At 44.1% G+C, this 10,937-nt stretch overlaps 1 protein-coding gene across 1 annotated transcript; it reads right to left on the bottom strand.

Annotated features, from left to right (window-relative positions):
* Positions 1–299: 299 nt before the first annotated feature.
* On the bottom strand, positions 300–10,737 carry LOC138267621 (complexin-4-like). The gene is made up of 3 exons (XM_069216700.1): positions 10,446–10,737; positions 5,521–5,608; positions 300–1,243 (listed from the first exon to the last, which is right to left on the bottom strand). Exons 1-3 carry the CDS (start codon positions 10,601–10,603, stop codon positions 1,025–1,027), a joined length of 465 nt encoding a protein of 154 aa, XP_069072801.1. The 5' UTR covers positions 10,604–10,737; the 3' UTR covers positions 300–1,024.
* Between the last annotated feature and the right edge of the window lie 200 nt (positions 10,738–10,937).

Raw genomic sequence — 10,937 nt, 5'->3', positions numbered from 1 at the left:
ACGCATGTGCGTTGCTCAGCACATGCGTGGTTAAGGCACAAAACAACGAAGTCGTGGTTAAGGAAAGCGTAGTTCTGCTTTCGTTGCCCATGACTTTGTTGTCCCGGAGTCGGTCTTAAGGGTGTTCCCCCTTTTTTATTAATTCACCTAAAGATGACACATGTATAGTAAAAAATAAAAAAAATAAGACCATCTACAAAGAGAACGTCATCATTACTAATAACAAGCATAGTTCTGTGATTATTATTATTCATAAAAAATGAGTCATAATACAAATGTTGATGACTGTATCATCATTATTATTATTATTTTTATTATTATTAATATTATAGTCGTTATCTGAACCTTTAATAAAACACTTAGTGAAAAGGTCCTTGTACATGAGTGCCTTGAAGTGGCTGAAAGATGATACAATAACACTATATTAAAATAATAAAAATAAATAAAATACAGTCTGATAATTGTAGTCGCTAAGATGATAAAATGTCACTGAGTTATTGGAACTGATGCATTTAGGCTTGCTCTCAGTGCCTTGAAAGTCATATTTTCATTTAAGTGGATAATACTGAAAAACGTTTGTGGTTTCCATACTTATCCACCTCCTCGTTATTCGTCTTTCCTTTCGCTGTACGATCTCAGAGTTCTAGAGTCCTTGTGTTGTATGGTGATGGCTCTGATTCAGGGAAGTAGCCTAGGATCCAAGTTATGGTCTCTTTCTAAAACACATGCCAAAAAGTGGGAGAAACCAGCCCAGCGCCCAAATTGCTTAAGATTCTTGATCATGATTGTGACACTGAATGTGCGATATGGGCAAGGGTAGAGTGTTGACTCCATTACCATCCCCTTGGGTGAGATGTCACTCTACTTCTGAGACCTTTACGTGGTGGGGAGAAGGCCCCTGGCTCACCCTTGCATGTACGTGGACCTTCTGCCTTCCAATGTCAACAGGGTCAGTAAGATCCTCCAGCCTGGTATTATGGGGTCCTCTTCACCTGTTGCACCGGAGGTTCCAAAGACTAGCTTCTCACATCACGGTACACTTGTCCTCAGCGGCACGCTTCACCTCAGTTAATGTCCCTTGCGCCTTCGTCTTTAGTGCATCAAAGTCGACATCCTGCAGCATTCCGAAGAGTGACCCGTTGGCTTCCTCCTCGTCTTCATCATCCTGCACCATCTTCGCCAGGTCCTGAGGAAGCTCCACCTCTCCTCCCACCATCTGTATCTGAGATTCGTCCTTTTCGCTCTAGGGGAAGGAAAAGCAAATAGAAATTTGATTTGATTCAAGAAGTTTCCCTTTCTCAAATCTACTTCCTGCTATCCCCTTGACTTCTCCAGGCCAATTTGCGAGTATCCCCTGAGGCTAGAATAGACCACTGAATCGCTGCTCACCCATCTATTATAGTGAGCTATGCCTGTGGGTGTGTCATACAATGACATTACATTCTGGGATGCTGAAGGATTTGGAATTGATGGAGGTGGTGCACGTGGTCGACGGTCAGACTGGAGTTGGTTATGAAAATCAATTCACTATGAAGCAAGAGATAGTTAATGTGACATTGTGCACCTTTTGACCTCCCCACCCCATAACACCACAATGTTGTCCCCTTGCCCAAACCCTTTTCCCTCAACAGGCTCCTGTTTGCTGTTTAGAATCTGTAGGTACAGAAAGTAGCGGGAACTACAGAAAGTAAATAAGGCTTTCAGTCCCAGGCTCTCTCCTTGTTTCTGCTACCGCCGTGACCCCTGAGATCTGGGTAGCATGGGCTGGGGAACCCAAAGAACAATCCAAGGGTAGAAGCTATTACCCCTGGTGACTCATTGATGTCTATGGAGGTGGCTTATTTTCCTCTGCTTTGTGTGGAGTGACTTTTTTATGGGCTAGATGTATGTGCATCCATACTCATGTACATACCATGTGGCGATGAGGATGGAATTGTACTAAATTTTGTGTACACCCCAGAATGCCAAAAGAAGCCTCTGCCATCCACAAACTGATGTTCATTGGCAGCTAGGGTGGACCTGTGATTGCAGTACAACCAGTCTCCAGGCTTTGGCTGGACTCCCACATCCAGCAGTGGTGTGCAAGATCTCTTGAGCTCCCTATGAGTCTCTGCATCTGGCAAAACATCTGCAGATGGGTATCTCCAGCGCTTAATTTGTGGGGTGGTTGCAGGTGAAGGGTGCAGTGAATATTGTTTGGGTACCAGGACTTTTTTTTCAATCATCAGACTTTGACCCAGAGAGAAGCAGGAAAGGAAGAAAGGAGGATAACAAGAATAACCAGATGCAGTGGGCAGCTGCCACATGGCTCTATCTCCAACTTTGAGACTTCTTTTTCAAGACCTTGTCATCATGTGTACTAGTTCAATTGTAATAATTAAACAAAGACTTCAAGAGCCAGAATGCACCAATTTGGAAAGACTGGCTGGTTATAAAGAAACCAGAACCACGAGAAGTCTTTGTGGAACCCTTCTACAAGTTTCCCCCATGCATTTTTATGTTACATGTGAAAATGTTTGTATGTGGGCGTGTCTGTGTTCCGAGTGTTGTCCTTCCTGACTTTTTGGCCATAGTTTACAAAGATAGGGCCTGATTTAGATGTTAGCGGACAAGTTACTCCATCACAACGGTGACTGATATCCTGTCCGCTGAAATTTAAATCCCATTATAACCTATGGGGCTTAACATTTCAGCGGACGGGATATCCGTCACCATTGTCACCAAGTAACTTGTCTAACAACATCTAAATCAGGCCCATAGTTGAACACACAAATGTAATTGACGAGCTCAAAAAATTTACTGTGGGTGGAAATTGATTGATCCTTATTGATAAAAATATTAATTGCAGATAATTCCTTCTGCATGTCAGTTTACTACTGGATGCTATTTTGTTAAGATTTTCTGTTGATGTAACCTTAATCCAGTCATAGGTGCAGATGAATTCCTCAGCAGTTGGTCAACAAACATTTGGTGAACATACATACAATTTGGGAGTTCTGTGGTATTTTCAATCTTTTTGCAAGTCATTTCCACCTCAAAGGACATGTGAAACTAATACTATTTTTTTTCAAGCAACTTTCAAAACGCCAATAGGTGTTTTTTTCAATTAAATGATCTGTTTTGGTCATTCCCTGAAGAGGGACCTGAGACTAACACGTTATTTCTCCAGCCTCTTTCTAAGATAAATGAGCAGCCGTGCATGTTTCAAGTAATTTCCTAGTCCAAATGTCAATTTACCATTATCACAGGGCAATCGATTTTAAACCTTTTGAACAATCAATTTGCTTCTATCGTCCTGTTAAGGCACCTGAATCAAATGCAGATGACTTCGCCAGTTTGTAATTTATGAGGAATTTCTAAAATGTCAGTTTAAATGATTCTATTGAGGAAATGTATGTTTACCCTGATCACTGTGGAATGATGCAATCTGTTTTTTTTTTCTTGTGGAATTTGTACTGATTATAATTCATCAAATGCAATAAAATTACTTAACTAATCATGTAAAAGGCAGCAGCACTTGCCTTTCTAGGGCAGGAAAGGATAAGAAGCATTCTCTTATTTCAAGCAGCGTAGGGGAATTACTTTCCTCTTGTGATAAAATCAGGGGTGGGCGGAACATGCAGTCACCAAAAAACTATTGAAATTGAGAGAAATTACGAAACCCACAGTATGTTACGTGTTTCGACCTCATGTAACGTGGGATTCAGCCCATAGAACTATCTGTCGATATACATTTCCAGACTGATTGATTATACTATCCGACTAATATGCTACAATGGATCTCTCCTGATGTTTACATTCTAGCCTTGAAAAAGCCCCAGGCAGACCTGCCATAGGGGGCAAAATGCGTGTTGGCTCTCAGTTCCAACATCTACAACCTATTGTTCTAGAGCATCAATAAATTACTCTGAACTTTACATTGTGGATTTACGTGCTAAATCTTTATCTCATACTACTATAAGTCATAAGCCTGGAATTTTACAATTGGCTATACTGTGGGTTTTGTAATTTTCGCTCAATTTCAAGACTTTGAATTGGGGCGAACTGTTACAACAACCCACTGTTTGGCTCCATACTGTTAGAATGCTGCTCTCGTGGTGACTTCACGCAGTGGCTCATCATTCCTAAAACCTCACCTCATGCGAACCTTACCGCAGAGCAGCAGTGGGGAGGTGGAGAAGCCCCAGGCTGCACGGAGGCGGTGGAGAGGCTTTCGGGCAGCTGCGAGGCGAGGATGGGAAAGGTGGCGCTATTCCTGTCCCTTTCCCACTGTGGCAGCAGAGAGTACCAAGAGTAGCTCTCTCGGTCATCACCGCTTGTGCCGCCATCTTTGTTGTGCACGCGCTTCACAGTCAGACTCTGAGCATGCTCAGGGAGCGAGCATCCGTCTGCGCGTGCACGAACAGGGCTGCACAAACATCTTTGACAATCGAGGTAGTGTCCCAGCAGAACAATTCATCAAGGTAGTTACAAAGACATAGTCAGAATATGTTGACTCTTCTCACCTTCTGTGTCCCTTGCCCCTTGTGCACAAAATCCAGAGAACTCGCCACAACGCCCTAGTCATGAGAAACTCAGGGGACTCCCTCCTGGGCCACCAATGTAGTGTTCAAACTAATCCACAAGCCATTGCAGCCGAGTGCCATCGAGGGAAACGGGTAGACGACTTCTGATTCTGCTGCTGGGCCACCTAAAGTCCCTGCACATCCATCCCTCAGGCTTTTCTTCGACTCCCCACCGTCTACTTCCCTCTCAAAGACTTTCAAACGCTTCTCTTTGCAGCCCATTCCTGAATCCAAGAATGCACCAAACCCCACTGGGAGGGATGGTATATGGGGGACCAGTGGCAGTGCAAAGTTACTGCGAAATCATGTACCTGTGGCACTCCAGGATCTTCCAAGATCCCCTGGCCCAATAGCATCTGGGTCACATACATTCCCATCACCAGCGGCACCAAGGACTCAAGGACTCGGTGCACTCTGTGAGCAGGCGGAGGAGGGCCCCCTGCAGGCCTCTCCTGTTCCAGCACCCCTCAATATCATTTGGACTGCCCAAACACTCTTTTGCGTTACAGCTAAATGCAATATGCTAACACCAAGCATATACAAACATTTTTAAAGGATTATCATGCACATTTTTTGGTAAACAACATGCCTTCTTTTATTTATATGGTTAAGTAAAAGGTTTGAATTTTTTTTTTCACATCCTGATTAACTTTGTAGGTGTGGACGCTGGTAAACTCTGCCACGCGGCTGTTGGCGGAGGTTTTTCTGAACTCCATGCTCCAAGCGGAGTGTGGAGTGGGCAAAACTCTGTAAACTCCACTGGTGGAGCGGAGTTTACCGCTCACCGGATTTGTGATGATTTTGGTGGAAGAAGTAGGATTAGTCATTGTTTTGGGAATGGAGTGCAACGTTAACACCTCCCTTTGTCTACCCCAGTCTTCTCTAATTTTTTTTTCATGTTATTCAATAGCATCCCAGGTTCATGTGGTTTTGGAATGTACAGGTATTTCCTTACCTGAGGCAGTTGGTACTTTTCACGCATGTGCAGTCGGACTGTAGCACGCTCCGCCTTCTTCTGCGCAAAGTTGTGGTCTCTTTCAATTCTAAAAGTGATGTGAAACGTGAAAGAGTAAGGTGATATGGTCAGTTGTGCATTTCTGTAAATAGATTCGCAGCTGTACATTCCTGCAATGAGTCTCAATTGTCACACAGATACATTTCTCTACATCACTATACAATCCTCCATTGTGTCCCAGCGTCCGAAAACACCCAGCAGTGCACTCCTACTGTGAGTTCTGCCTCCTAAAGATGCATTCACAGCACTGCTTTCCAGCAGATAGATTCACAGCTGTGCATTTCTGCAGTGAGTCCCAAATCCCACAGATACTTTCACAGCTGTGCATTCCTGCCGTTAGACCTAGCTCCTAGTAGCATTCACAGAAGTACATTCCTCAAGTGAGTCGCAACTCACACAGAACCAAAGTGGTTCATTTATTGAGTGAGTTTCGACTCCCAATGGTAGATTCACTATTGTGCATTTCTGCAGCAATTCCCAATTCCCACAGATAGATTCACAGCTGTGCATTCCTGCTGTTAGACCTAGCTCCTAGTATCATTCACAGAAGTACATTCCTCCAGTGAGTCACAACTCGCACAAAACCAAAGTGGTTCATTTATTGTGAGTCCCGACTCCCACTGGTTGAGTAACAGTTGTGCATTTCTGCAGCAAGTCCCAAATCTCACAGATAGATTCACAGCTGTGCTTTCCTGCAGTGAGCCTCAACTCTTAGTGACATTCACAGAAGTATATTCCTCCAGTGAGTCCCAACTCGCTCACATTGAGAGTGGTCCAGCCCTTTAGTGAGTGATGACTCCCAAAGGTAGATTCACCGTAGTGCATTCTATCAGTCAGTCGCAAAATATTATAGCTATGCACATAAACTCACATATTTCTTACTACAGTACAGAAAAATTCACATGACAAGAATGGTTTGCTCCCTCACACATTGCATATCACATTGACTTTACAGAGAAATAACTCTCCTAATATTCACCAGGCCTCTTCATTACGATTTTATTTTACTGTACAAAGTCAACTGATCGCCTCCTGGTTTTGGTTAAATACCTTTTAATAATACAAATACACATGGAAAACTGCCCTGGCATCAGACATGGAAGCAGATGTGGAGGGTGTAATGTGCTCTTAATAACCACTGATGATGGAGGGAGAGACCATCTTGGCTAATTCGAGGCCTTTCATCACTGCTCCCCCCCAGACACATCTGCACACATGTTTATTGCACAGTGGCAGCCCCAGCAATGTAGTTATCCTTCGACCAGGCTTTCCACTGAAAAGGCATTTTTAGTTTGCTCATAACTTTTGACCCAGTGGGTGGATTTAAACTAAACTTGACTAACCATCAACTCGGGTAGTTAAGTTTCGGCATGGCAAGGTTTGTGAGCATCTATCCATTGGGGGCGGGGGATGTATAATTTTCCATTTTAGCTCCCATAGGCCATTTTGCGGAACTAGAGCAAAAAGCACTGACCAGGTTACACCAAAGTTGGCATGAACGTGGAATTTAAGTGTTTACTCTGTTGTTTTTTAATTGGTATAAATCAGTCCAGTAGTTTTTGAGATATTTGCTCGTAACAAAGGTGCCAGGCAGGATGTTTATATTCATTAAAACATATTCATGTTTATATTCATTAAAAATGACAAATGACAGATTGTTCTGTTGGTATCACTGAGTAGTTTGGGTACATATTGATTCCTATAAGCTGCTGGCTATATTATGTGTACTGTTCGGCAATTGCTAGAAATAACATATTTTGCAAAAAAAAACCTTGCAAGTGAATCGTGTCAAAAACATTTTTTTTTTACATAATGTGATTGGATTTTTTTTTTTTAATATATTTTATTTTGTTGTATCGCCTATTTTGAAATTGCGATCAGCAGTATCTCGCGAGTTTCACACTGCAAAAACAAAAAAATCTGCAGCCATTGGTGGCCAACCCCAAAAGCAACTGAGCCACAGGTCAGTGGTGAGGTGTGCCCAGACGTGTAGAACAGTGGTTCCCAACCTGTGGTCCGCGGACCCCCAGGGGTCCGTGACACATTCCCAGGGGGTCCGAAGCCCTGAGCTGGCAGGAAGACACTTCTCCAGCTGGGGTCTCTCAGAAACACGTGCGTGTTTTTCTATTCATTACTTTATTTATGCAGCAGTTTAAAAAGCACTGCAAATTCATCCACCAGCTTTCATGCAAAAAATAAAAGCGTCAAGATAACTCATGTGATTAATGTTCTTGCAGGAGAGAAATGGGAGTTTTGACTAGTGGCAGTTTTGACTCATCTAAGGTAGCGCAGAGGTTTAACATGCCTGCTGCAAAAAATCTATATCATGCTAAGAACAGTATTTTATATGCATAACACAGTGGGTTACTGCTTTTGTGACAGAGATTATTTTGTCACTGTGCATTTCATAAATTACAATCGTAATGTAGCACAGTGAGCTATGAACTGCGGTCAAAGAGCTGCATGCAACCTGCATGTCAGAAATTAGAAATGTATGTTTTTACCCAGTCTTTCATTATCCTAATGCTTGTAAAAAAATGTTTGCTTGCATAGACATACATTCTTATTATTAAAGACAACGCTAACCACTGTGTTATGTTCTGAATCCTGAGTTTGCATGTCTCCAAACCAAACACTCTTAGAAAATGCCTACCAGTATAGATGACATGTGAATCCTACACTTTGTAAGTCCACTGTAAAGCGCTCCAACACCCTTCACTGGTATGAGAGGTGCTATAAAACAAATTAATTACATGTGACAGAGAGGTTATCGAGAGAAGAGAGGCTTTTATGGTTTTACTTCCTTTCCCCACCACATTTATATGTGAAAAAGCTTCTCAGATCTTATGTACCTAAAAATAGAAACAAATGGCTTAGGAAATGTAGAATCTGACCTGAGGATTCTGCTTCCCTAAATAAAACCAAACATTGAAAAGTTAGTGATCGAGATGCGCAGTGTCGACCTTCCCATTGAATGTTTTCAATTTTTTGCATATTTTCAAAATAAAATAATCATATCTTTAGTAATTTGAGTATTTCTTGCAAATTACTGTTTTAATTCTTGAAATTTAAATTGTACAAATTGCTTGGGGGTCCCCGGCTTCCAATAGTGATTCAGTGGGGGTCCTCGCGAGTCAAAAGGTTGGGAACCACTGGTGTAGAAAATCCAAGTCAGCCCTTGTGAAAAAAGCAGTGTTTTTGGTGCTCGACTCGCGAGTCAAAGGTGACTTGTGTTCTCACTAGTGGCCATTTTAAATGCTGGATTCGATCACCATTTTGTCCCTGACACTTAAGCAGGAGCCAACTCACAACTTTCATGTACGGTAAAGAACAAAAAAACACAAGCAAAGCCAAATACGAAAATAGGTCTTGGCTTTTCAGAGAAGGCAGGAGCTGGGGGAGGGTTAGTGCCTGACAGCCCCCCCCCCCTCGAGACCCTCACGGGTGAGTAGCGCGCTCTACAAATTTCTTTGATTGATTGATTGATTGATTGACAGCGGTCCAGGCCCTGCGCCCAACCTGAGCTGCAGAGCGCCCCCAATGGTTAGGATTTGCGCCCAAACCTCGTGCTGCAAGGTTTTAGGGTTACGGTTGTGCAGCCAAGGTGGAACCTTAGCTGCTCATGGCCAAAGGCAGTAGGCAGAAGGTGGTGAGAAGCCATTGTGGGCTTGGCACAGGCCTGACCGCAGGCCATGTCTTTACCCAAACCCTGCTGAGCATGGCCAAAGTCTGAGCACACAAGGACTTCAAAGTTTAATGCATCATAATAAAGCCTATGACATTCACTGAAAAAACAGTTAAACACTGAATTGAGTTCTAACTCAAATGCTTAAAACCACTAAAAGTCGCCAGTTATGACTACGAATGGACACAACACCCAATATAATTTTCTGCATCCACCACGCACAAAATACGTACGTGCCAACGGCACAGACACAAAAACAAGGGGTGAACTTCATGGCATACACTGTGGGTCATGCCCCGTGTGTGCACTTATAGCGTAACTGGCAAACGTCAGTGGTTGTATGCTTTTGAGACAGAACCATCATTAAGTTTTTAAGTGTTTTTGTCAGTGATGCATATTGGGAGGAGATTCAGGTGAGCTGTCACTAAAAAAGCTGGAGTTTCACCAATGAGGTTGCAAAATACTCCGCTGAGGTCTCACTAATGAGGGGGCTCGAGTCATCAGGTGAGATCATGCTCATTATTGGTAAATCTTCCAGGTGATGTCACATTAATGAATATGCCACTGGTGAGCTCCGACTGCGAGGACGCTACACTGCAGGTGAAGTCTTCCTAGGGCGCGTGCACACTACCGCAGGTGATGGCTCACTATTTAGTGCTTACAATAGGCTATGGGGGCCTTAGTGAGCACAACACTGCAGGTGAAGCCTCACAATCACATGGGCACAATACTCCAAGTCAAGGCTTGTCAAAGAGTCACCCTACTCTGGAAGGGTAACAATCTAAAAGATCAGCCAGTTCAATTAGAGCCTACAAGTACCAGCATGCAAAGCGAGGCACACTATAAGACACACACTGTGAAGTCGATTCTAATCTTCACAAAGGTGTGTTAGGTGGCGAACATGGATAGAAGATGGGTGATTACGGTGGGTTCTGTAGAAGCCAGTGGAGACCCCCGAGTGCCTGACCTACTACTGCCATGGCTGCAGCCTAAACATCAGCGGCAGATAAGGCATTATCCGTCTGCCACTGGGCATTCTGGGACATGTAGTTAGGCTTCCAATTCTGGTTAATAGCCTACAAAGCGCACCTGGCTAAAAAGCCAAGGTTTGCCAGGAAGTGTCACAAGTCACTAGGAAGCTATGTAGGACCGGAAGCCACGCCCCCTGAGTACCACTTACTTCTCCTCCACGAGCTGCCTCTGGTACTCCTCAAACTCCTCCCGAGTGAGGCCCTTGGACTGAGGTGTCTCCTTCCCATCAGGCGAGTCCTTCCTCTCCGCGTCCCCTCCCAGGCTCCTCATGGACGACCCCATCACCTTCTTCAGCATGAAAGCCATGTCGTCGCTCTAGACCCGGTGAGGCTCGCCCTGGTCCCCGCTCCCAGGGAGGCCTTGTGAGGTGCACTCCTGAGACACCAGGCGCTGGATTCTGCCAGTGACCCCGTCTGGGCTGCAAGGTCAAGGGAAGTAAGGCGCCCAGGAGCTCGTGCAGCAAGCCATAAACAGCTTATGGCATTACAAGAGGTGGGGTGGTCCCCCAGGGAGAGAGATGTGTGCGCAGTACACCTGTGGATGGGCACCTGCAGTCACCGGCAGGGCTTCGGCAGTCTGACAGTGGCCCCCATTCTAAGTCCTAAACTCAGGAGTTGTGCATCCAGTGAATACTGCGCCC

The sequence above is a fragment of the Pleurodeles waltl genome, chromosome 12 (genome assembly GCF_031143425.1).
Source record: "Pleurodeles waltl isolate 20211129_DDA chromosome 12, aPleWal1.hap1.20221129, whole genome shotgun sequence".
Classification (NCBI taxonomy): domain Eukaryota; kingdom Metazoa; phylum Chordata; class Amphibia; order Caudata; family Salamandridae; genus Pleurodeles; species Pleurodeles waltl.
Note: the sequence above shows the minus strand (reverse complement) of the source record. Positions and strands in the feature narration are given on the sequence as shown.

Excerpts from the sequence above, each read along its gene's own strand:
- LOC138267621 (XM_069216700.1), bottom strand. The coding sequence starts at position 10,603 with ATGGCTTTCATGCTGAAGAAGGTGATGGGGTCGTCCATGAGGAGCCTG. Across the intron at positions 5,609-10,445 it reads AGGCAGCTCGTGGAGGAGAA|AATTGAAAGAGACCACAACT; the intron begins GTAAGTGGTACT and ends CATCACTTTTAG. Across the intron at positions 1,244-5,520 it reads AAAAGTACCAACTGCCTCAG|AGCGAAAAGGACGAATCTCA; the intron begins GTAAGGAAATAC and ends TCCTTCCCCTAG.